General features: G+C 43.2%; 1 protein-coding gene across 1 annotated transcript; it reads left to right on the top strand.

Annotated features, from left to right (window-relative positions):
- Positions 1–817: 817 nt before the first annotated feature.
- Positions 818–27,233, top strand: CDK15 (cyclin dependent kinase 15). Its single transcript, XM_087707076.1, has 12 exons — positions 818–928; positions 3,807–3,904; positions 4,549–4,628; positions 5,902–5,996; positions 8,197–8,259; positions 10,848–10,971; positions 12,157–12,277; positions 14,424–14,517; positions 16,541–16,604; positions 21,209–21,257; positions 25,348–25,487; positions 26,941–27,233. Exons 1-12 carry the CDS (start codon positions 818–820, stop codon positions 27,048–27,050), a joined length of 1,149 nt encoding a protein of 382 aa, XP_087563202.1. The 3' UTR covers positions 27,051–27,233.

The raw sequence follows: 27,233 nt of genomic DNA, 5'->3' as shown, positions 1-27,233 counted from the left end.
TATCACAGCTGTGGAAAAGGAAGCCACACACTGCGAAACTTCAATTCTCCTATATATTCATACTTTTCCCATTGATAATTTGTGCCGGGAGTTAGCATAATATAAAGCCCTTCATGGTATTGGACCTGGGTACTTGAGAGACCGCCTGCTGCCAATTACCTCCCAAAGACCCGTTAGATCGCACAGGGTCGGCCTCCTCCGGGTTCCGTCTACCAGCCAATGCCATCTGGCTACTACCCGGGGGAGGGCCTTCTCTGTAGCAGCTCTGGCCCTTTGGAACGAACTCCCCGCGGAGATTCGGACCCTCACCTCTCTCCAGGCCTTCCGGAAAGCCGTCAAAACCTGGCTGTGCCGGCAGGCCTGGGGTTGATGAGTTCCCCTCCCCTCTCGACTGGTATGGATGTGTGATTTTTGTGTATTTTAATTATGTGTACTGTTGTTTATGTTCCCTTTCCCCTTTGAGTTGTTCGCCGCCCTGAGTCCCTCCTGGAGAAGGGCGGCATACAAATAAACCAAATACAAATACAATACAATAATATAGACTTGGGTCTATATGATTTTTTTTATTTTCTGTTCCAGTTTATGATCACGTTATACATTTGGGAACACGCACATTATCTGGAACAATATTTGGTAAACTGAAAGAGTTACACAAAGAATACATTTGAAATGTTGGCCTAAAAGTAGAAGAAAGGGAGTTCTTGTGAGTCACGAGGAACCTTGTGCCAGTCATATGAACATGCGCACATTTCCAATCTTTGGTAAACAGAAAAGAATATGAGAGACAGAAAATCAAGCCGTTCGAGGGCCGAAGAAAATGGGAGACATTTTATGTGGGAATTTTTCCAGCCCCAAGTGCCTGTGCTGCCATTATGAAGAGAGAGATTCATCACAGCAAGACAACACACAACCAAAAGAAGAACGGAAAGTAAGCAGTTTCTTATCTATGACAGGGAGAGGCATGGACTAAATCTCATGAAGTAAAGGGAATTTCTTGGTTGGGCTGCATTTTAGCTTCCCAAAATAAGAAACATTAAAGAACGTAAGGTGATAACTTATTAGATTGACTAATATATAAAGTTTAGCCGGATGCTTGTCTTTATAACACACAGGATGCATATGCACATTTGTAGAACATGGTTGTGAAGTACCCGTGGTTCGTCCATGAGGCCAATGTTGAGAAAAGACACGGACACGAGCTTTCTCGGGATGAGGCGACCCAGATTGGGGGTCTAGGAGCCCCTTTTATTGAGATAGGACAAAGGCAGGAGGAGCAATCAGCATGTGATTTAAGACAGCCTGTCAAACTACAATTGCTAATCTACTGCTCAGGGAAGTTCTGTCTATATATGGTCAAATCCTGGGCGTCATTGGGTAAGGCACATCTAGAGCGAACTATCAGGATGTTATGTTACGAACTATCAGGATGTTATGGAGTTTGTTTTTTTCCTGTGTGGTTCAGCGTGGCTGCGCATGCCCTGTTATGCACTGGGCCATGGGTGACCGCCACACCTACACAAGGAGTTATATGACAATACATGGTCTTTGCATATGCAATACAGGTAGTCCTTGACTTACAACAGTTTAGTGACCATTCAAGATTAGATTGAAAAAAGTGACATGACCATTTTTTACACTTATTATTTATTTATTTATTTATTAGACTTATATACCGCTTCATAGGACTTTCAGCCCTCTCTAAGCGGTTACAATTTTTTTTTAGCAAATTGAGTCAGCAACTTGCCCCCATAGTCCGGGTCCTCATTTCACCCACCTCGGAAGGATGGAAAGCTGAGTCGACCTTGAGCCGGTGAGATTTGAACCGCTGAACTGCAGATCACAGTCAGCTAAACTGGCCTGCAGTACTGCACCCTAACCACTGCGCCACCTCGGCGCAGCTTACAACCGCACTTTACAACCGTTGCAGCATGACTGGCAAGCCACTCCCACCCGGTCACATGGCTGGCAAGCCACTCCCACAAAGCAGGCCACGCCTACAGAAGAGGTTCTAAAAAAAAAATTTGAAACCCGCCACTGTTGGACTCAGACTTGGAAAACATGTAAAGGCGAGACTTCTTGCAATCGTCATAAAGTATATCATTCCTGGGTTAATTGATTCACACCTGGTGAACTGTTGGGTCAAAACCCATTTAAGAAATCTTAAAACTCGATGCTACATATTTTCATATATGGTGGACTTGCAAAAAGGTTAAGGCATTTTGGATAAAAATATGGTGGATTATGCAAAATGTTCTTTAAAAAAGGATAAAGTTTACCCCTCAGTTATTTTTGTTAGGTATAATTACTGATTGTACAGCTGCAGAGATTAATTTGATTTTGCACTTAATAACTGCAGCTAGACTGTTGGTGGCACAATACTGGAAGAAGGAAGACTTGGCCCACAATTCAAGAATGGACATTGAAAGTCACAAATTTAGCCAAGATGACTAAAATATCTGCATATCTTAAGCATCACTCAAACGAGAGATACAATCGAGATTGGAAAAAATGGATCGATTATATACAAAATAAATACGGGACTAAGAAATTCCAGATAGCTTATGATTAAGATCAGGAATGATATAAATTGTTTAAAGTTAGCTTAGCAAGGAGGAGCAAAGTTCAATTTAAAGATGTTATCAATTTTCTATTCTTCTTTCCAATATATTTTAGACTGTTTTTGTTAAAGATTTATACCGTGTATGGGTTCTGGGAAGTCGGGGGAGGGAAGGCTGGGGGGGGGGAGGGAGGGATGTATATTAAGCTTGAAGAGGGGTGTTAGATTTTAAAGTAATATGATTGCACATGTATACTGTCTTCTCTTATTTTTTTCTTCAAAACTAGGATATGTTAAGTATATTGATATGGAAGCGGAAATACACCAACGAAAGGAAGAGTGGGAAACAGAAGGGAGAAGAAAGATGGGAAGAGAGGGATAGGAGAGAGGGTAAGGGGGGAAGATGAGGAGGATGAGGATAAGAAGGAGTGGAATGTAGAGAGAGGAGGAGGAGAAGGAGAAAGGAAGGGGAAGTAGAGTAGGAAAGGAGGATGGAGGGAAGAAAGGAGGTAGGAGAGAGGGTAAGGGGGGAAGATGAGGAGGATGAGGATAAGGAGGAGTGGAGTGTAGAGAGAGGAGAAGGAGAAAGGAAGGGGAAGTAGAGTAGGAAAGGATGATGGAGGGAAGAAAGGAGGTAGGAGAGAGGGTAAGGGGGGAAGATGAGGAGGATGAGGATAAGAAGGAGTGGAATGTAGAGAGAGGAGAAGGAGAAAGGAAGGGGGAGTAGAGTAGGAAAGGATGATGGAGGGAAGAAAGGAGGTAGGAGAGAGGGTAAGGGGGGAAGATGAGGATGAGGATAAGAAGGAGTGGAATGTAGAGAGAGGAGAAGGAGAAAGGAAGGGGAAGTAGAGTAGGAAAGGATGATGGAGGGAAGAAAGGAGGTAGGAGAGAGGGTAAGGGGGGAAGATGAGGAGGATGAGGATAAGAAGGAGTGGAATGTAGAGAGAGGAGAAGGAGAAAGGAAGGGGAAGTAGAATAGGAAAGGACGATGGAGGGAAGAAAGGAAGTAGGAGAGAGGTAGAAGAAAGAGGTGTATGGAAAGCAGAAGAGCTAATAATGGGTTTTAATTTTGGGGGGGACAAGAGGAACTGATGTAATCATTATTTAATACTATATGATACTGGCTATGTAAAGTATACATGTGATTGTATGTTATAAAAATGGAAATAACAATATCTTTATTAAAAAAGAAGAAATCTTAAAACTGAATATGTGTGTGTTCTCTATCTCTCTCTCACTGATATTTAAGCCAAGAAAAAGCCTTCCACTTGGGAATGCCTCATCTTACTTGGCTCTTGAGACATTGAGTGAAGGGCGTCACTCTGTGGTGTGCAAAGGAATCAGCAGGTGAGTTTTTCGGCAATGAATAAAAAGCTTTATAGGAAGCACTTCTGGGATGAAAACATTTGAAAAGCTAATCACTACGATACAATAAGATCTTCTCAGCTATAAAAATTAACTTTGTCAAAATTAGAGCATTCTTTGCGCTTATTACAAATCCATAAATATTACCTGGTAAGTTATTATACTGCTAAGTGAAGAAAAATACAGTTTTATGGGTGATGCACAATATATCCCACAGCTAATTTAATTCAAATGGATTCCGTACTAATGCCTCTCGAAAGCTTGGACTCTGTATCGCATGATTGCAGAAATGAGAATTTAACCTTCAGTCAATGTAGGTTTCTAGATTATATGCCATGCCATGTTTCAACGCAGAAAGGGGAAGGAAGACTTTGTTTTTGTAGTTTGAAGAAAGTAAATATTAGCCTGTTTTATCCTTGAAGGCACCGTTTGGAGACATGCCTCCTCTCTCCACACGTTTGGTAGACTGTTTGACTGCATAAACAAAGCGATTATTATGAGCAAGCCATTCTAGTTTGCGCATTGCATGGTACTGAATTACTTCAATGGGGGTAGATTTATAGATTTGATTTGTGAATTCAATTATTAGGTATAGTGAAGGGACATATTGTGTTCCCTCCCAATAGAATATACAATCAGCTGGTCGCTTTGAAAGTCATCAGCCTAAATACCGAGGAGGGAATCCCTTTTACAGCTATAAGAGAAGGTAAGAAATATGAATACAGCATTGAGTCTGTGTGATGAATCATGACCTGAATATTGTGACCAGTTAGGTTGAGTTAAGTATTATTATTATTACAGTATTGAATCATTATTTTGATGCCTTTGACTCAGTGGTGACTCCTGGTGACCTGGATGAATCCCAAGCAATAGCAGTTAGACTTATATACCGCTTCATAGGGCTTTCAGCCCCCTCTAAGTGGTTTACAGAGTCAGCATATCGCCCCCACAGTCTGGGTCCTCATTTCACCCACCTCGGAAGGATGGAAGGATGAGTCAACCTTGAGCCGATGAGATTTGAACCGCTGAACTGCAGATAACAGTCAGCTGAAATGGCCTGCAGTACTGCACCCTAACCACTGCGCCACCTGGGCACATTCCCCAAATTGTCTTCTTATTTTACTTCTTTTAGCTGCTTTAACTTTGTAAAATACAAAGAGTTGGATAAGGTTTAAATGATTGTACTGCCCCTTTCACACACACATACACACACACACCCAATAACAGAGCAAACTATTAACCCTGAACACTTTCCTTTCCATCTGCCTCTCCACCTTCTGGTTTGATAGTACAAAAACTTGCACGTACAGTATCTTCAAAGAAGATTCTAGGAGAGAATAGTCCAGGGGTGGGATTCAAATAATTTAACAACTGGTTCTCTGCCCTAATGACCATCTGGGTAGGTGGGGCTCGGTGGTCATGTGACTGGGTGGGCATGGCCAACTCAACGCCACTCACATCGATGGGCGCTTCACCTTAGCTGTTACAATGTACTAAGGGTTAACCGGAGAGGCAGTTTCTGTAAGCAGGGCAATAAAGATGAGGCTAGAAACAACACCAGAATGTTTCCTTCCTGCCTTCCTTACAGGATTAGCCCTGTGAAGTGGAAAAAAACAAAAGGAGATTTCTTCCAACAACCGGTTCTCCGAACTGCTTAGAAAGTTACCAACCGGTTCTCCCGAATTGGTGCGAACCGGCTAAATCCCACCGCTGGAATAGTTTAATAACAGATGACTATGTATGCAAAACTGTACGACCTGTGACCTGTGAAATGCATTTCAATCAAGTGCCATTTTTTTGTTCAAACAATTTATTGGAATGCACATTTTTTTTTGAAGAATAAAATGTTTTAAAACCTAGTTGGGGGGGGGGGGGGGAAGAAATGTTCCAGCTACCCATGACTGCCTTGGTATCACCTAGATTGTTCGGCTGTTTCCTTTGTCCCTGCATCAATGTGATTGTTGTATCTGTGGTTCCAGTTTCCCTCCTCAAGAGCCTGAAACATGCCAACATTGTGCTCTTACATGACATCTTCCAGACGAAAGAGAGTTTGACTTTAGTCTTTGAGTACATGGTGAGTGGCTTTTCATCAGATTTGCTCATTTGCTTATTGAGGAAAGCAAACCCTCTCCGTTTTTTCAGTGCTTCCCAGGATTTTACAGCAATATGGAATGGATCCATCAGAGTGAGTGATGCTTTCTGGAGGCTTTTGTATTTGTATTGTATTTGTATTTATTTGTCTTGTATGCCGCCCACTCCCGAAGGACTCCGGGCGGCTCACAATAGACAAGGGAAGGGGGAAGACTAGACAAAGACAACACTTTAAAAACAAAACCGCAACATTCACAATTTCCGCAGGGCTGGATGTTTCACAGCCCCCCCCCCCCCGCGGCCTGCTGGAGCAGCCAGGACTTGGTGGCTTTGCAGAAAGCCGGGAGGGTCGTAAAGGTCTGGATCTCGACAGGGAGATCATTCCAGAGGGCTGGAGCTGCAACAGAGAAGGCTCTCCCCCGGGGGGGGGGGGGGGGTCACCAGCCGACATTGGCTGGCGGATAGAATCCGGAGGAGACCTAACCTGTGAGATCTGATCGGTCTATGGGAGGTAATCGGCAGGAGGCGGTCTCTCAGGTACCCAGGTCCGATGCCATGTAGGGCTTTATAGGTAGCGACCAGCACCTTGAAGCGGATTCGGAGACTAATGGGTAGCCAGTGCAGCTCACGGAGGATAGGTGTGACGTGGGTGTACCTGGGTGCACCCACAATCGCTCGCGCGGCTGCGTTCTGGACTAACTGAAGTCTTCGAACACTCTTCAAGAGCAGCCCCATGTAGAGCGCTAGTCCAGTGTTTCTCAACCTTGGCGACTTTTAAGTCCTGTGGACTTCAACTCCCAGAATTCCCCAGCCAGCTAAGTCGCCAAGGTTGAGAAACACTGCTCTATCCCTTGAGATTAACCTCATCCTGCTTGTATTTTAAGGTCTGCTTTATGTGACCTGAAGCAAGCAGGAACTGATTGTTTTTGCAATTACAGTCAATGCGTTCAAGGTGCTGTTTTCAAAGATTTGTTTGCTAAGTTCAGTTCACTGCCTTTCCCTCGCTTCTTAGGATTTTACCATTCATCTTTATCTTTTTATTTGCCACTATCTAGATTTTTAAAAAATATATACTTTACCAATATTTCCCAGCCTCTACCCATTACATGTAGATCATACGGTGCTGTGCTTGTAAGTGATTTGGGAGAGTATTCAGGGACGTGCAGTCACTAGAGGCAAGGGAGGCAGAGCCTCCCCAGTCTCCTGAGAGAAAGGAAAGAGTTTTAAATATTTTTTTAATGAATTAAAGCCAGGATAGTTGCTAGCAGATTTCAAGTCACAGTGGCTTGGTGTCTGCTCTCAGTGTTAACTAGGAGGAGGCCAGAGAACTCGGGGCCTCTTTTGCTTAAGGAATTTTTCGCCTTTTAAAAGTTAAGGCGGAGTTAGAAAGCAAAAGATTTAATATGCAAAAGAGGCACTGATTCTCCCGCCTCCTGATCTGGGAGCAGCGAATCATGTCTTGCACTTGAGCGACTGCGCAAGTGCAAGGGTGATTCTGGAGAGGTTTTTCTTTCACCAGCTGCCATTTCTTCTGCAGCCAGCCCACCACCGAGCGGGGAGGACGAGGAGGAGGACGAGGAGAAGAGCGGTGAGCCCTTGTGGCTGGCTGGGGAGGGACTCACCGCTCTTCTCCCAGCTAGCCACCCCCCCCCCAACCGACCTGCTCCCTGCCTGGCCGGCCAGCCGGCACAAAGACTCACCGCTCTTCTCCTCCCAGCCAGCCAGCCACCCGACCTGCTCCCAAGAATGTCAGCGGGGACGGAGGAGGCGGGGGGGCGAGGCGGCAGAGCGTGGCAGCGTCGAGAAGCAACACCCCCGCCGCTGTGTCCGACAGGCATCTCGCGTTTATGTCCATCATAAACGAGAGACGCCTGTCGGACACAGCGGTGGGGACGTTGCTTCTCGCCGCTGCCGCGCTCTTGCCTCACCAACGGTATCTCTCACCGCACATCACTGAGAGTATTATACAAAGATTTAATCCAGAAATGAACAATAAAGGAAGCAGATAGAGGTTTTCTTCACTTGGTTTCCCAGCAGAGGGTTTCATGGGGTTGACTAAGAAGGAGTCACTTTCAATTCAGTGATTTTTTTTTTCAAATATAGTTGAGTTATACTTTGATAAAGAACCTGCAGAAAATCTCTGGACTTGATAATTAACTCTTATTTCCTCTGCATCTATTTAGCACACAGACCTGGCCCAGTACATGTCTCAGCATCCTGGGGGCCTTCACCCTCATAATGTTATGGTATGTTTTTGAAGAAACATGGATATTAAAGGCATCTGTTATGAACAAACATTATTAACAGACTTAGCATAGTAGGGTTCACCTATTTATTTTAAATGTGTGTGTGTGTGTGTGTGTGTGTGTGTGTGTGTGTGTATGTATGTATGTATGTATGTATGTATGTATGTATGTATGTATGTATGTATATTCTGACACCCCCCTTCTCCGTCCAGGAACGAAAGCCAAAACAGACGTACGAAAGAATGTTTTAATCAGTCCAGACTCTTGTTGGCTGCAAGCCCACAATAAACAAGAGATAATCACTCTGGCAAAAAGTCCTATAAACCCACGCAGCACTGCAAACAAGCTTCTCACAGCAAACCACTTATCCAAGTTGGTTTTTCTCGATTTGTGAATGCGAGCGAGAACGTTGACTCCTGCAACCAGGGCGTGGCACTAACAGTCCCTTTTATAATCAGGAGAGGATCTTAATCAGCATCAGCTAAGTGCAATCATCTCCTAAAATTACGCAGTTGTTCCTTCCGTCGAGTAACCCTTCGACGGCGTGCATCCTGAAACAACTCACAAGTGTTTTCCTGAACACTCCCTCTGATTCAAGGCTCCGCCGCCACCTGGTGGCCAACCAGTCTCTCCTCGTCCTGCTCGGAGTCGGCACCCTGTCCAGGGTCCTCCACCTCCTCCAGGGCCGACTCATAAGACTCCTCGCCGTCGGAGACTGGCGGCAGCTCCAACAGCTCCTGCCGGGCCACAACGGTTCACTATCTGTTTTGAAAAGAAAACACATTTTATCCAGTTTATAAGGAACTCAAGTTATATAAAGCATCTGTAGTGTGTATGTGGATGAAACTGTGGATTTCCCCCCTTTGTGATGTTAGTTGTTGCCTCTCATGAACAAAGATCCTTTGGAGGCTCTGTCAGTGACAGCATCAGAAAAGGGGGATTTGAAGTCCTCCAGGGTCGTACAGTGGATCGCATGAAATCATTTCGTTAGACCACTAAGTAAAAACACAGCTGATTTCGGTGAACTGGCAAAATAGTGGTGAAGTTTCATGGCAGGTGGGAGAGCATCCTTTTCTTATTCTATTATTTACTATTCTTTAGCTTCAGGGATAAAATAAAAAGCAAAGAAAAAGAAAGAAAAAAAGAAAACAAACTAACAAACATTTGATATCAACAAGAAAAATAAAAAAACATGTGTACAGCCCCCCCAAGCATCAAATACATTATTGACAACTAACATTAAACTTCAAAAAATTCCAGCCCCCGCTGAATGCTTACAAATATATGGTTCCACCACAAAACCGCGGTAGACTAAAGCGCGTGTGACTAAAGGGCAGTGACAAAACCGCACCGTCAAAACCGCGCGACAACAGCGTGCCAACAACAGCGCGCCGACAGAAGCACGCTGTAACATAACCCTAACCCTAACCCTAACCCTAACCCTAAACCTAACCCTAAACCTAACCCTAAATCTAACCCTAAACCTTACCTTAAGTTAAATCGCGCTTCTGTCGGCACACTGTTGTCGGCGCGCTGTTGTCGGCGCGCTGTTGACATCGTGGTTTTAGCGCCGCGGTGTTGTCGGCGCGCTTTTGATGTTCGCGGTTATGTCGTGCCACGCAAATATATCAAAAAGGTCTACAAAAGAATAGCACTTTTCTATATCTGGCAAAAATTCTATAATACATAAAAGGTATCCCTGATGTGGAAGTCTATCTAATAATTGGATTGACCCAACTTCTCTCCCTCTCCCTCTCCCTCCCAGGGAGGGAGGTAGCCCCCCAAAGGTAAAATTAATCTTCAAATCCCTCCATTAACCATCTGTTATTGTATTTAAAGTCCACAATGATTTCCAGTCTCTTATAAACCTATCCAGTGTATTGTTTCTAATCAGTCAGGTGAAAGAGCTCCTTAAGTAGAATCTGCGTAACCTTATGTCACAACAGGAATAAAGGACAACTATGCTCACTGCTTTTTCTTTAGCATCAGGTTTCTCAGACTGCCAAGATAGTTACGTTCTCTTTAGTCAAGGCGTTGACTTCTGCAAGAAGGGCGTGTGCACAAGCAGTCTTTTTTATAGTCTGGAGAGGAGCCTAATGACCATCAGCTGAGCGCAATTACCTCCTGTAATTGCGTAATTGCTCCTGACGCCGAGTAGCTCTTCGATGGCGTGCATCCAGGAACAACTCACTGCTGGTTTCTGGAACACTCTCCCTTGTCTCCTCCCCACTGGTCCAAGACTCAGGCGCCACCTGGTGCCCAACCAGTCTCTCTGCGCCCTGCTCGGAGTCAGAACCCTGTCCAGGGTCCTCCACATCATCCAGGGCTGACTCATAGGGCCCCTCGCTGTCGGAGTCTGGTGGCAGCTCCAATGGCTCCTGCTGGGCCACAACAGGTATCTAACAGAAGAATTGCTAGGAATATATGTTGTGGGTTTTAAACACGTAGCAAATTTATAAGGAAGAGTCATTTCATTCATTCATTCATTCATTCATTCATTCATTCATTCATTCATTCCCTTTCTTTACCCTGGGAGTTTAAGACACTATCTTACACTACCATGGCTCTGTTTTCCCTTTTGTTTCCAGCTTTTCATGTTCCAGCTTCTGAGAGGATTGGTTCACATTCATAAGTGCCACATCCTTCACCGAGATCTGAAACCTCAGAATTTGCTCCTAAATTGCTATGGAGAGCTTAAATTAGCTGATTTTGGTGAGTCATCGTAACCTGGTCCCCATCAGGCAGTTATTCAGTAGATGAGTGTCTTGGGCCTATAAATTCATAACCAAAGAACAAGCTTTTCTGCCTTTAATTCAGCTCAATTCGCAATTCGCAATTTAATGAGCTTATATGCCGCCCAATCCCGGAGGACTCCGGGCGGCTTACAAATACGAAATAAAATAAAATAAAACATAGGGGAAAGAAACATACACAGTTTAAAAAACACACAACATACATTTGGCTTAATTGGGGGTTGGACCTGATTTAAAAAATCAGCAACCCCACGCATGTCGAAACAGCCAGGTTTTGGTGGCTTTTTGGAAGGCCATGAGAGTGGGAAGGCTCCGGATCTCTGCTAGTAGATCATTCCACAAAGCCGGAGCAGCTACAGAGAAGGCTCTCCCCCGAGTGGTCGCCAGCCGGCATTGTCCGGTCGACGGCACCCGGAGGAGGCCTAGCCTGTGAGTTCTTATCGGACGTTGGGAGGTGTGTAGCAGGAGGCGGTCTCTCCGATATCCAGGTCCAATGCCATGTAGGGCTTTAAAGGTAATCACCAGCACTTTGTAGCGCATCCGGAGACCAATGGGGAGCCAGTGCAGCTCGCGGAGGATAGGTGTAACATGGGTGTACCGAGGTACACCCGAAATCGCTCGCGCGGCTGCATTCTGGACCAACTGTAGTCTCCGAACACTCTTCAAGGGTAGCCCCATGTAGAGTGCATTGCAGTAATCGAGCCTTGAGGTGACGAGGGCATGAGTGACCATTTGAAGTGCCTCCCGGTCCAGATAGGGCCGCAACTGGTGCACCAGGCGAACCTGGGCAAAAGCCCCCCTGGTCACAGCCGACAAATAGTGTTCTAATGTCAGCTGCGGATCCAGGAGGACACCCAAGTTGCGGGCCCTCTCTGAGGGGTGCAAACTTTCACCCCTTTAGCTCAAGCTAAATAGATGTCAATTTAGAAATTTGGGATAATGAATGTTGGAAACTGAGAAATATGTGAAAAATCAACTGCTCTTATTTAGTTGGATTTAGATTATTCACAACAAAAAGATGCAAAATAATTGTAGTACATTACCTCTGTGGTTTGTGCCCTGCAGTTTATTGTATACACAATGGGTCAAAATGATAATTGTGACTGATTTAAAAATCCTGACGTTTTTCCCTCTGCCTTGACAGGTCTCGCTCGTGCTAAATCTCTCCCCAACCAAACGTACTCCACTGAGGTGGTGACACTTGGCTATCGCCCTCCTGATGTTCTGCTTGGAGCCACTGATTATTCATCAGATGTAGATATTTGGTGAGAACAAGTTTGGACCATTAAGAGGAAGGAAATGAAGCTCCACCCACTCATCCCTTCCCTTCTTAGGGAAAGATGGAGGACACAATAAGAGCATTTTAAAATATGGAATAATCCAATGAAGAATAGCATACTCCGATTATCAAAAATTACGTGGGCTTGAGTTGGAATTAAATTTATTTTCTCCCCCCCCTCTGAACCCTCAATTGCTTAAATATTTAACTATTTAATATCAATTGCATCCCCCAGATGAAATGACATTTTAATTTGAGTAGTCTACAATAGACTACTTGCCAAGTGGTAATTAGAGCACTTTAGGACTAAATCCAAATATTTTATTCTGGTCACCCAACCTTTTCCATAAGCAATTCTATAATTCCTATTTCATATAGTTTGATTATAATTAGCTCTTCTGATCTAATGCTTGCAGAATTCCTAGAAACTTTATTGATTTGACAGAGAACTAGATCTTTATGACGTGATAAAGTCAAGTGTCACATTTTGAAATATTTCGTCTCATTAAGATACCACTTTACTGGAAACAAGTATTTTATTTGATGGGGTAAAAAGCACTATTCTCTTTAGAATCCCCAGATTGCTAGCATCGGTTTAAAAAATCCTGGTCTGTAGCCGTTTTGATCACTATTCTATGTTTCTAGCTAAGTCGTGATCAGGACTGACATTCAGAGTCTTCAACAAGGCATTCCCAATTCAAATGTCTCACCCTGTGTGTATGTGGGTGTTCTAATGTTGATAGAAAGCAAGTGCTATCCATAGAAGCTCGGAATAAATGTGAGATTTGATCTTGCAATAATCCAGAGTTTCTCATATTGTAGTAGTAAAGAAATCTGTTGTGACAATTTTGTGCTATCTGAGCTTTTGTGTGTTATATCAAGAATGGAGCCTAGGGCCTTACCTGCAGGCTGAGCTTAAGAGCCACCTCATAATTGGAAGGAATTAAGAAAAGAATCTGATGAATTGCAGAAACTCTGCTCCATTTAACTCCTGATCTGGATATTAGCTATTTATCTTATACAAAGCCTCAAGCATTATTATTATTAACCTTATGCATTTTTGAGTCTATGAGAATACATATTTAGATTAAATGTTGCTCATTTAGTTAGGAATGTTGAATTCAATGTAAATCCAAACCAGTTTCAGAGTGGTAGTTTTTCATGGATTCTTTTTTTCTTTTAGGAGAGAAAGATGAACCTACTGGAAAGTCCATATTAAATTGTATGCAATTTACTTTAAGATGCAGAATTTTGCATCTAGTTTTCTCTATTATATGCTTTAATGCAACTGCCTTAATTTAGGTTCACCGACAAAAGGGCGAACGACAAAACCGTGCCCGACTAAACCGCGTCGCTGACGTCATCAACAGGGCGACAACAGCGCGGAGACAGAAGCACGCTGTCAACCCTAAACCTAAACTTAACCCCTAACCCTAAACCTCACCCTAAACCTCACCCTAAACCTAATCCTAAACCTAACCCTAACCCTTAACCTAACCCTAAAACTAACCCTAAACCTAACCCTTAACCTAACCCTAAACCTAACCCTAACCCTTAACCTAACCCTAAACCTAACCCTAACCCTAACCCTAAACCTAACCCTAACCCTAACCCTAACCCTAACCCTAACCCTTAACCTAACCCTAACCCTAACCCTAACCCTAACCCTTAACCTAACCCTAAACCTAACCCTAAACCTAACCCTTACCTTAAGTTGAATCGGCTTTCTTTCAAAGCGCTATTTAAAGCGCCCTTCTTTCTCCGCGCTGGCTGTTGTCACCGCGTTGATGACGTCAGCGACGCGGCTTAGTCGGGTGCGGCTTTGTCGTTCGCCCTTTTGACGGGCCACGCTAACTTACCCTTTAAAATATGTTTGATTCTAGTTTACATTGTCTCATACAAATTCCCCAACATTTTTCTTTTTGGAATCAATATTTCAAGTATCTGCTACCTCATGTAAATTTTGTCATGAAGAATGAAAGCATTTTCGAAAACGTGTTGCTAGTAGAAAGCATGATGAAAATTATACTTTCTATTCTTATGTTTTGATTTGGATTAGACATATTTGCAATATGTATAAAACAGTAACTGGATGGCTATGTGACTTAACCAGTAATATTATTTTTCTCCAGGAGTGCAGGCTGCATATTTGTGGAGATGCTTCATGGTCAACCACTGTTTCCAGATGTTAGCAATATCTTTGACCAATTAGAGAAAATCTGGATGGTGAGTACGATAGTCCAGTATATCTGAGAAATCCATAGTAAAATGAATTTTACTAGTAAACATAGTAAAATGAACTTCAAAGTGTTACCTTATCAATACAGATCTGACGTGTTAGATGCTCAGAAGTATCTTTCTGCCTCTCCCTTGTGCCTTGTGAATTTGTTATAAAATGAATTTAAGAAATTCAAAAAGAGAGGGGGGAAAAAGGAGCTTCACTTTTTTGTCTGTTTGATCTTCAAAATACAAAAAGCTAAAAGGAGATGCCTTGATACATAATAAATAAATTCATTGTATTCCGTTCTCTGAGAATATAAACCAGACATACACTGGCTGCAATTTTAAACACCACCATTATGCAGCAGAACTCAGTTTGGCTTCTTAATTCAATCCATAGCTAAAGGCTTGCTTTGAGGTATTTTATCTTAATTGGCATGGATATATTTGCTGGCGGAATGAGTCCTAAGAGTTGAGCCTTCAAATTAAGTTTCAGTGGTACTAAGGCCCACATTGTCCTCAAACAATGCTGTGAAATGAAGTTTTGAACACCCGTCAAAAGATTCGTTTACTGCCTTCTCCTTTTCACCTCAAAGCAGTGAGATCTCTCTCATCCTGAGAGTCTGTAGCTTCTGAATGCCTTCTCTTGCAGAGACGCACTCTTGATTTCTGGAAGAGCACTTTGGCTGACCATTCTGACAGCTGCAGCCAATGATAAATATGAAAGCTTTGTACAATACTTATTTCTTTCTTTCTTGGAAGGCAAAGCTTGATGGGCCTCTTATCTATCTATCTATCTATCTATCTATCTATCTATCTATCTATCTATCTATCATCTATCTGCCTGCCTGCCTGCCTGCCTGCTTACCTACCTACCTACCTACCTACCTACCTACCTACCTACCTACCTACCTACCTACCTACCTATCTATCTATCTATCTATCTATCTATCTATCTATCTATCTATCTATCTATCTATCTATCTCTTCCATCCATCATCTATGGAATGGAAACTTTAGCAGCCTAATTTATCTATCTCTATCTCTATCTCTATCTCTATCTCTATCTCTATCTCTATCTCTATCTCTATCTCTATCTCTATCTCTATCTCTATCTCTATCTCTATCTCTATCTCTATCTCTATCTCTATCTCTATCTCTATCTCTATCTCTATATCTATCTATCTATCTATCTATCTATCTATCTATCTATCTATCTATCTATCTATCTATCTATCTATCTATCTATCATCTATCTGCCTGCCTGCCTGCACATCTACCTACCTACCTACCTACCTACCTACCTACCTACCTACCTACCTACCTACCTACCTACCTACCTACCTACCTATCTATCTATCTATCTATCTATCTATCTATCTATCTATCTATCTATCTATCTATCTCTTCCATCCATCATCTATGGAATGGAAACTTTAGCAGCCTAATTTATCTATCTCTATATCTATCTATCTATCTATCTATCTATCTATCTATCTATCTATCTATCTATCTATCTATCTATCTATCTATCTATCTATCTATCTATCTATCTATCTATCTATCTAGTAGATTTATAGGCTGCCCAATCCCGGAGGACTCCGGGAGCGGCTTACAAAACAAGAAGAATAATTCATAAAAATAAAAAGAACGATTTAAAAACATCACCCATGCACCCAATCTGATTGGGGCTGGACCTCAGAAAGGAGGTCAACAGCCCCAGGCCTGCCGGAACAGCCAAGTTTTAACAGCTTTTCGGAAGGCCATGAGAGTGGGCAAGGTCCGGATCTCGGGGGGTAGTTCATTCCAGGGGGTCGGGGCAGCCACAGAGAAGGCCCTCCTCCGGGGAGCCGCCAGCCGACACTGTCTGGCTGACGGCATCTGAAGGAGGCCCACCCTGTGGGATCTCACCGGCCATTGGGAGGTATGCGGCAGTAGGCGGTCTTTTCAGATGTCTCACTGAAAACTAGGATCAAGACTACACGTACGTTTTTAGAAAATGCATTCAGTTTCGTTTCTCATTTGAAAGGTATTGGGGATCCCGACTGAAGAAACATGGCCAGGAGTTTCCAAGCTTTGCCACTATAAGCCAGGTATGATTTTATACCTCTATATAAGAATGTTGTCTATCTTCAGGCTATTTGCTGATGCATGGATGTGCTGCTGCTGTGAAAATTCATTATCATTTGACCACTTTCTCCATTTCCATGAGCAATGAACATGCTCACAATGGCTGTGTTCCTCCATGAGGAACGCAATAGTCTGCAAACAGGTTGCTGGGGGTTGTGGGGAGACGGTCTTCTTGCAGGATCCAATCTGGGTCGGTCACTGGGACCAGAGGTTTAGTCTCCCAAGTTTTTGGGTTCATTCTGGAGCCCATCCTCAGGGAACTTCACCAGAATGGGTACACCAACCCAGATTGCTCCTGCAACGTTATCCTGGGGTACGTGTATTTGCCTTCAGTCATGAGAGTCAGTGGTTAGAGTGCAGTACTGCAGGCCACTTCAGCTGGCTGCTATCTGCAGTTCGGCGGTTCAAATCTCACCGGCTCAAGGTTGACTCAGCCTTCCATCCTTCCGAGGTGGGTAAAATGAGGACCCGGATTGTTGGGGGCGATATGCTGGCTCTGTAAACCTCTTAGAGAGGGCTGAAAGCCCTATGAAGTGGTATATAAGTCGAACTGCTATTGCTATAACTGCTATTGCTTCTCCATTCCCTTCTTTTAATTCTGCCCAGAATCAGTGAGAAGAAAGGAAGCAGAGAGAGAGAGAGAGAGAGAGGCCTTTCCTTCCCATCCATCATGTGGGGAAATTTATCTCCAGAACTTCAAAGGGCCAGTTGTCTTTTAGTGGGATGTTCCTTCCTTTCCCTTCTATTTAATGTTTTCTCATGAAAGGTCTTTCAGAACAGCATAACCCAAGTGTTGTGATACAGGGAAGCAGTGATCAGTTTCAGTTTCAGTTTCAGTTTTGGTTTATTTGTATGCCGCCCTTCTCCAGGAGGGACTCAGGGCGGCGAACAACTCAAAGGGGAAAGGGAACATAAACAACAGTACACATAATTAAAATACACGAAAATCACACAGCCGTACCAGTCGAGAGGGGAGGGGAACTCATCAACCCCAGGCCTGCCGGCACAGCCAGGTTTTGACGGCTTTCCGGAAGGCCTGGAGAGAGGTGAGGGTCCGGATCTCCGCGGGGAGTTCATTCCAAAGGGCCGGAGCTGCTACAGAGAAGGCCCTCCCCCGGGTAGTAGCCAGATGGCATTGGCTGGGGGACGGAACCCGGAGGAGGCTGACCCTGTGCGATCTGACGGGTCTTTGGGAGGTAATTGGCAGCAGGCGATCAACACCAATGCAAAGAAATGTGAAATATGAAAACCCCTGAACCATGAACTCCCTCCTCTGCATCCGGGGGGGGGGGGGAAGGACAGGGTCTGTGTGAAAGCCAGGAGGGGCAAGTGAGGGATGCACTTTCAGCCTTAATGTTTTTTCAGATCTAGCGGAGCATAGCAAGGTCCCTTCAAAGAGGAGGATGTTGCTCAGATGACCTTCAGAGGCCCCGGTTTCCCTCCCCTGCTTGGAAACTAAACATCCCTCATTTTCACAGGCTGGCTGGGTTTGTAATGGTGGGGAAAACTTTCACACCGTTAGCCAAGATTCATTAATCACAGTGGCGTGAAATGGGGATGTGCTGGCTTCCTCAGCAGACCAGAGTTTGTGCCCCATACCGCCTCCCCTGGCGTAGTAATTGGGGGTTGGGGAATTAGGTTGATTGCTTTGAATGAGATTCCCTGGGGAGTGGGAGAAGGGCAGGGGGGGGGAGGATAAAGCCTCAAACCACTCATCAATCCCCTGCTGCTTTTGTAAGGAAAAACATCACAACCTCAGAGAAATCCGTGCTGTGGGAAGGACAGCAGTGAAGCAGTGACATGCTAATAGAAAGTCTCCTAAAAGTATGACTCTAGAGGAAACGCTAGTTAATTAACAAATGCTTTTTATAACTTGACAAAATATTGTAGGTTTATAATGCAATTTAGTTGCTATTTACTAATTTTTGATGTTTTAAAGTGGCACTCTGAAAACTTCCAGTTCAAGGCATTTAACCATTCTGTCCTTTCCTTCTTAATTTTGCTTCTAATTAAACAATGAAGAAAATCAAAGATAAAACTACGGTTCCACCACAAAACCGCGTTCGACTAAAGGGCGCTCGACGAAACTGCGTAGCTGACGTCATCACAGGGCGACAACAGCGCGGAGACAGAAGCACGCTGTAAACGCTAAACCTAAAATTAACCCCTAAACCTAACCCCCCTAAACCTAATCCTAAACCTAACCCTAAACCTAACCCTTAACCTAACCCTAAACCTAACCCTAACCCTAAACCTAACCCTAAACCTAATCCTAACCCTTAACGTAACCCTAAACCTAACCCTAACCCTTAACCTAACCCTAAACCTAACCCTAAACCTAACCCATAACCTAACCCTAACCCTAACCCTAACCCTAACCCTTAACCTAACCCTTACCTTAACTTGAATCGGCTTGCTTTCAAAGTGCTATTTAAAGCGCCCTTCTTTCTCCGCGCTCGCTGTTGTCGCCCTGTTGATGACGTCAGCGGCGCGGTTTAATCGGGCGCGCTTTAGTCGAGCGCGGTTTTGTCGTGCCACGAAAACTACAGTAGCATTATAAATGAAAGGCATTGGTTGAACTCCCAAAGCCCACAAACATTTTGTGAATTCTAACTGAGAAAGGGCTTCATCTGGAATGGATTATAATCAAGTGGACTAGTCAATAGATGCCCATTGTTTGAAATGTATTTTTCACGGAGTTGGGTGTCCATTTGTACTGTTAAATTGCAAGTTAGCCCTGAAGCAACAATAAAACAAGCCAATTTAAAATATTATGATGCCAGATTAAAAATATGATTTGGATCATTATGAAAAGGCAATAACACAATTCTGACGGAAGATCTCTGGATCTTACACTCCTCCGATTGGAAAAGGATTTCATGTAATAAATACTAAATTGGTTTAAGCATCCATTTGTTTGGATTCATCACAATCAGGGTTATAGGGATATAGGTTTTGAGATAAAAAAGAAGCTTAGGTTCGCTTTTATTAACTCAAAGGATTGGCTACACCAGTGTTTCCCAAACTTTTGACAAATTATCTTCTATAATTTTCGTAACGCTGAGTACCCCTCATAAAAAACATATGCTTTAATAAAAATAATTTTTTTTTCTTTTTTCTTTTTTTGGTACATACGCAAAATAAACGAAAGTTATATATTCACGCCATGTCACGCCTCACAAGACTGTCTAACCATTAGATAACACTGCAATTCTCCGGTGTTTAAACAGCTCCGCGGCTCCACGTCAACTGTTAATGTTCCCGCAGTTTAAAAATGGCCGAACCCGAGCTGCGCGAAGGATGCGCAGAAGTTCCCGCCATAATGAGTTGCGATACGATGTACGATGGCCCCAGTTCCCATGTAAAAACTGCGATACCCGCCTATTTCTTTCCTTGTCCTGTGGGCGCAGCTAAGCACGGTGCAGTGGATATTCCCACGTGATCCCCACCAAACTCCGGTGCAACGCGTACCCCCACCAAACTCTTCCCGTACCCCCGGGGGTACGCGTACCACACTTTGGGAAACACTGGGCTACACCAAACAGTTTTAGTATTTGGTCAGTACACTCAAATCTCAAACTTCCTGCCAGCCACAGGCCATCAGGGTAAAATGAACTGGAGTGGCATTATTTCTACCTTTTCAAGGATCCTTGGGAGGAGCACAGAGGGTAATTTTTTTTTGCATTTTTAAAAATGTCCCGGCCAAAATAAAAGAAAAATTCGACTAGGCCGGTTGCAGTGGGTAGAGTGCGGTACTGCAGGCCACTTCAGCTGACTGCTATCTGCATGTCCGGCGGTTCAAATCTCACCGGCTGAAGGTTGACTCAGCCTTCCATCCTTCTGAGGTGGGTGAAATGAGGACCCAGACTGTGGGGGCGATATGCTGACTCTGTAAACCGCTTAGAGAGGGCTGAAAGCCTCTAACTGCTATTGGTATTGCTATTGCAGGTATAGCAAGGAGCATCACTTTTCACATGCCCCCCCTCCCCAACCCCAGTCTCCGCCGCCTGCACCCTTTGGGGGAGTGTTCCAAGATCTGGAATGCCTGACCTTGGAAATTCTTGCCTTGAAGATCCTGGGAAGGTGGGGGGGGGGGACCCTTGGGCAAAGACTCTATTTGCCTTGTAGAATTTGGAAGTCTTTCAAACTAGACTTTTTATTTTATTTTATTAGGCAATTGCCCTGAATCCTTCATGGAAATTTATGGGGCGGGGGGGGGGGGGAGATTGGTTTCCAAACATCCTCATTCTTCACTTGTTGCCCTCTTAAGTTTTCCCACCGTTTTCTTCCTTTTTCTTTAGACAGACTCCTTTGTTAGGAAGAAACAGACTGCATAAATGTCCGGTGATTAACTGTGCTAGGAGCCTCCTTTCTAGAAGGACTCATCTATCTGATTGCAATATGTTTGCTCTGTTACAATCAGATTCAAACATTAGTGCCAGCATTCTCTACCAAGCAGGCTAACAGTTCTATAGTGCAGCCATGATAAATATAAGGACAGGAACAGGACGTATATATGACTTGAATTGGCTGTGTTTAACCCTGTGATTGCATATTAATTTCCCAGACAGATTCCTTGGCAGTTGGCCTCAGGGACTCCAGAGGATCTGTGACAGGTAAGCTTAAGCTATCTACAATCATCAAATGCTCCCTTAAAGTCAGTCTGTTCTTTATGCTTAGTTTAAGATAAATCTAAAATAATAGTAGACTGCCACTGAAATAAATACCCAAATTCCCTACAGATGCTTCTAGGATTCAGAGTGACCTTGACAAACTGGACTCAGCACTAGGTGAATAAAGATAAATATTGTGGAGTGGAATTAGATAAGGCACAGATCCCAGATGCCTGTCCTTCAAAATATCCCATATTATTTGGAGGCCTTTCTTTCATAGTTGAAGTTTAGCAATAGCAATAGCAATAGCAATAGCAATAGCTGTTAGACTTATATACCGCTTCATAGGGCTTTCAGCCCTCTCTAAGCGGTTTACAGAGTCAGCATATCGCCCCCACAGTCTGGGTCCTCATTTCACCCACCTCGGAAGGATGGAAGGCTGAGTCAACCTTGAGCCAGTGAGATTAGAACCGCTGAACTGCAGATAACAGTCAGCTGAAGTGGCCTGCAGTACTGCACCCTAACCACTGCGCCACCTCGGCTCTTTAGGCTATGTCCCAGCTTGCACCTATCTACAGCATTGAGCACATGCCCCAGCAACAGATTTCTTGCAAATGTAATCACATGGTGTTTCCTTACTTTTGCATATCAGTTTAAGTTGTCCCTGATCGTATCAAGCGTGACCCGACAAAAACACGAACGTCATAAGCGCGCCGACAAAACCGCGGCGCTAAAACCGCGGTCAAAAGCGCACCGACAACAGCGCACCGACAACAGCGCGATTTAAGTTAAGGTAAGGTTTATGGTTAGGTTTATGGTTAGGTTTAGGGTTAGGGTTAGGTTTAGGGTTACGTTACAGCACGCTTCTGTCGGCGCGCATTTGTCGGTGCGCTTTAGGGCTAATTCGTTGCTCATTCGTCGCGCGGTTTTGTCACCGCGCTTTAGTCACTGCGGTTTAGTCAGGCGCGCTTTTGTTGTGCGCGCATTTGTGGTGGAACCGTATCAAGTGTTAGAATAAATATTTTCCCCCATTATTCTGACATTACAAAATGACAATTTCAATGGCAAAAGGGCCATCAAGCTCTTCATCTATTCCTGGTGGGCAGAAAAATATACTGGCATAGGATGTGCTGTTCCTGTCCTAATTCTGTCCTGTTTATTTCTCAGTCACGACAGCTGCCTCCCTACACTTTGGGTTGAGCTAATATTAAAGTATAAAGACGTCACACATATACTCTTAACTCTTCAATTGTAATTGAGCTACAGTTCGAATTCTGCTCTCAGTTGCATATATGCTACTCCTTTGATTATTTCCTCTCGTGAAAAAAAAAAGAATCAACACCATTTAGACTTAAAACATATCCATGTTTTTGTTGGAAGGGTAATGAGAGAAGAAGGGGGAGCCAGTCCAGGCAGGGTGATGCTCTTTCAAAGTGAAATGCCTGTTGGGATGGGTTGAAGAGAAATCCGGCAGGCTGAGTTCCCATGAGCCACTGGATTCTTTGAAGAAAGAAAAAAGCCCATTAAAAGTTATAAAAGTTAAATGTTTTGTTCTTTGCTTCCTCCATTCCTTCTAGTTTGCTTCCTAGATGTCAAGATATTTGATATTAGGCTTTGCCACATATAGATACACATTACCTCTATCCATGAAATCCATTTATATCCTTGAAAATCTTGAATCTTAAAGGAAACTGGGAACTGTTTTTAAATCAATAAATAATTACCACCTTTCCTAGTGGCTACTAACAGGATAAGAAGTTCTGTGCAGGTATGCTTACAAAATGGAACATTGCAATGAATGGTTGAGTGAACTTCCGGAGAACTTTCTTCCTGATTAATTAACAATGATTGGCATAGTGACTTACCGGTAAAAGCCTTTTTATTTTAATGGTGCAATGAAGGTTCTGTGATTTGCCTTTTGTGATGAATTTGGAGGGATGTGCCAACTGTGCCATTTTTATGTACAGTTTTTATTGAAATGAGCTTTAACATAGATTAAAAAACTACAGAAACATAAAAAGAAAAGTAGAAGAAAGGAGATGTGAACGAATAAAAGGGGAAAAAAGTTGAGAAAAAGAAAAATAAAGAGAAAAAAAGAAATATATTTAAGGAAGAGATTTCCAGTCTTCTTTGTAGCAGTTACAAACATACTAATTGCAATCTGCAGCCTCCTAAATTACATATCATGGTTTCCTCCTTCTCCTAAGGATACCTTTTTAAATCAATAAATCCCCAAACCATCAATTCAGTTTTATCCAAACTATTTAACCACCTGTTTACCTTTCTGTGGATAAAACCAAGGATGGGATTCTACCGGTTTAACAATCAGTTTGCTGCGTGTGTACGCGCAGTTTAGAAAAGACTTACGGTACCTTCCAGATTACTGCTTGGGAAGAAAAACAGCTAAGGCATGGCAGTCCATTCTGCCGCGTGACTCAGCTGAGAAGATAAAGGGAGGTAAAGGGCAGCTGAAGAGCCGAGGTGGGGCAGTGGTTAGGGTGCAGCACTGCAGGCCACTTCAGCTGACTGTTATCTGCAGTTCAGCGGTTCTAATCTCACCGGCTCAAGGTTGACTCAGCCTTCCATCCTTCCGAGGTGGGTGAAATGAGGACCCAGACTGTGGGGGCGATATGCTGACTCTGTAAACCCCTTAGAGAGGGCTGAAAGCCCTATGAAGCAGTATATAAGTCTAACTGCTATTGCTATTGCTATAGGTGCGGGTGGGCCCATTTGCAAGTGGGAGCAAACCGATTCACTCCCAGCTGATCTTCAGAGCTAACGGTTTGCCCGAACCGGTAGAATCCCACTCCTGGATAAAACTCAACATTTTATTAACTCGTTAAAAAAAAAAAAAAAGCCGATATGTCAAACTAATCTCATTTCATTTTCATTTTCATTTCATTTCCCTTTATTTGTATGCCACCCTTTTCCCTGGGGGGACTCAGGGCGGCTCACAGTTCAAAAAGGGGGGGGGGAAGGACAAACAATTTTCCAACATGAAGACAATACAACATATTAAAAAGAAAACACAACAGTCACACAATTCGGGTGGGGTTAGAATCTTAACCCCAGGCCAGCCGGGACAGCCAGATCTTTAAAGCGGCGCGGAAGGACTGGAGGGTGGTGAGGGTCTGAATCTCCACGGGGAGTTCGTTCCAGAGGGTCGGAGCAGCCACCGAGAAGGCTCTCCTCCGGGTAGTTGCCAGTCTGCACTGGCTGGATGATGGAATTCGGAAAATGCTATGATATACAATATAATTACATAAAGAAAGGAGAATGATAATAAACTATATACATGGAGGATGGAATTTTTGGTATTAAATATTATGGATGCTTAGCTAAAACAGGATATGAGGATTTGATGTTAATGGAGGATTTTATAAACAAGTAAATGAAATGCCAGCATGTGGTTATGGATTAAATCTTTGGCATAGTTAAGGATGAAGGATGTTTAAACAACTGTAGTCAACTAAAAGTGGAGGTATGATGATGTCAATATGGTAAACATTTGAGTTAAGATATTTGAATTAATATGAATTAATGGAAGAGATGCACAAAAACATGTTGTAACCAGCTGATATACTTTTTTATAACATATACTTGTTGTGTTTTTGTTTTGTTTTGTTTTTCTCTGCCTTGTGTTTTGATTTTTTCCCCCACTGTTGTGGGCATGTGTTGTTTATGTAACAAAAAAATAAAATAAAAAACTATTTAAAAAAAACCATGCAAATTTTAATTGAAACAGCAATACAGATTGCATTACTTTGCTTTTGGTCTAGTTTTACAAATGATTTCTTTTCCAGACTTGATGATTTTCAAAATAGATTCCACTGAGAGAACATCCAAATATGTCTCTAATACTTAAAAATAACTACTTCAGAATGTAAAAGATTTTAGAAATGTATTGATTTATCTGTATATATTTAATTGAATACTTACACAAATGTAAGGATAAGCTTTCTTTTTCTTTCTCTCTTTCCTATCCTACCTTTTCCTTTGGATTCTTCGGATTCCGGCTTACATATTAAATTAATATTTTTCGAAAGCTGAGTTTGAATTCCTAGCATTTCGTTTTCTTCTTTTTGTCTTCTAGGCTGATCAAGGTGCCTGAGGCTGAAGACTTGGCAGGAAGAATGCTAAAAGTATATCCACAAAATAGGATTTCTGCACAACAGGCACTTCTTCATCAGTTCTTCAGTCCCCTGCCCTCTGAATTGAGCCAGCTTTCTAATGGTATGTCAGTCCCTGTTTTCTATCTATTCTCAGGCTATCAGAATGATCCTATTTATTTCAATACCTTTTGGCGGGACGTAAACTCAGTCATGCATAAATGAGGTCAACTTTATTACAGCCTGAAGTCAGCAAATAAAACAGATTTTAAAAAGAAAAAAAGGCATCAAAATAGATAAACACAAACAAGTATATACAGCTTGGGCATGCCTTGTTTACTAAGAACATACGCCAAAAAACTCCAGTGAAAGAAACCATGAAATGCTATAAGAACCACATTCTTCAGCCATTAAATCAAGAAAAGAGAATATTTTGAGGGTCTGGGTAGTTCGGGAATGTTTAGAGCATTTTGCAATCAAATATAAAGCATTCATTTCCCAGAAGGCAAATGATTAAGACCATGATCACACCTGAGAAACTATTGAGCCAATAAGATCTTGAAAAAACGATGGCGGCTTTTACTGGAGATTGTTCAAGCAACAGGCAAGGGACTTACTAAGAAATTCTTCCCCGCCAAAGGGAAGGTATTGTGGGAAGAAGAGCCAAGGTGGCGCAGTGGTTAGAGTGCTGTACTGCAGCCATTTCAGCTGACTGTTATCTGCAGTTCGGCGGTTCAAATCTCACCGGCTCAGGGTTGACTCAGCCTTCCATCCTTCCGAGGTGGGTAAAATGAGGACCCGGATTGTTGGGGGCAATATGCTGACTCTGTAAACCGCTTAGAGAGGGCTGAAAGCCCTATGAAGCGGTATATAAGTCTAACTGCTATTGCTATTGCTAAGTTATCACCCAGCCCTCTCCCAGAAAAATGAAATATCCTAGGAAATATTGAAAAGGCAGAATATTTCTCTGGATATGCAAAGAAAGAAACATGTTTTAAAAGACAGAATAGTTGCCTGTAGCTTCCTGCCCATCCCCACTGTTAATGGGCCATTAAGAAGGCCAAGCTAGTCCACTTTACATAATAAAGACTTCACCAGCTACAGGAAAGCATAATATTGGCCCCAACTGACCACATGGCATCTGAGAATTCAACCAAACCTGGATTCAAAACACAAGCCCAGAGAGTTGCCCCTGCATGGCCCTATGGGAGTCTGACAACCAATCAGAGTACATTTCTTACACAGGAACAGGAAACAGAGAGGTGGGACTGAACAGGTTATAAAAAGCCTAGCAAGCCCCTCCCTCAGCCCTTCTCTTCTTCTCCACCAACATTGAAGCATGTGATCACCTTTTCTGTTCAGGGCTCAAGCCATGTGGTCCTGTCCACCAATAAACCATCTTTCCAAGCAGCCTCCATGTCTCCAGTGTCTTCTTCCCCACTTGGAGCCGAACCCAGAAGGACATTTCTTTCATCAGTATTGTACAGGGGCACTTGTCTTCCAAGGCAGCAGATGGCTACTGTCCCATGTAATTTTGCATAAGTATATCCTTACCTTTTTTTTTCCTTTCTTCATAGCACAATCCATCTTCACAGTACCTGGAGTGATGCTCAAACCAGAAATGTGTGACCTCTTTTTTTCATCTCAGAAGGGCCATCAGGAAAATAGTTCAAGCAAGTTTTGGTGAAAGAAATGAAGGACTTTTTTTTTTTTTCAAGAGAGAAAGGAGGCAGACAAATAAAACCATATTATCACTAGCTAAGACCAGTGGTGGGTTTCAAAAATTGTTCGAACCTACTCTGTGGGTGTGGCCTCCTTTGTGGGAGTGGCTTGCCACCCATGTGACTGGATGGGAGTGGCTTGCCACCCA

Source organism: Thamnophis sirtalis, unplaced genomic scaffold (assembly GCF_051295495.1).
Source record: "Thamnophis sirtalis isolate CommonGarterSnake01/CBP01778 unplaced genomic scaffold, rThaSir2_p1.2 scaffold_1, whole genome shotgun sequence".
NCBI lineage: Eukaryota > Metazoa > Chordata > Lepidosauria > Squamata > Natricidae > Thamnophis > Thamnophis sirtalis.
The sequence above is the reverse complement of the archived record's forward strand: the minus strand, read 5'-3'. Positions and strand labels throughout refer to the sequence as shown.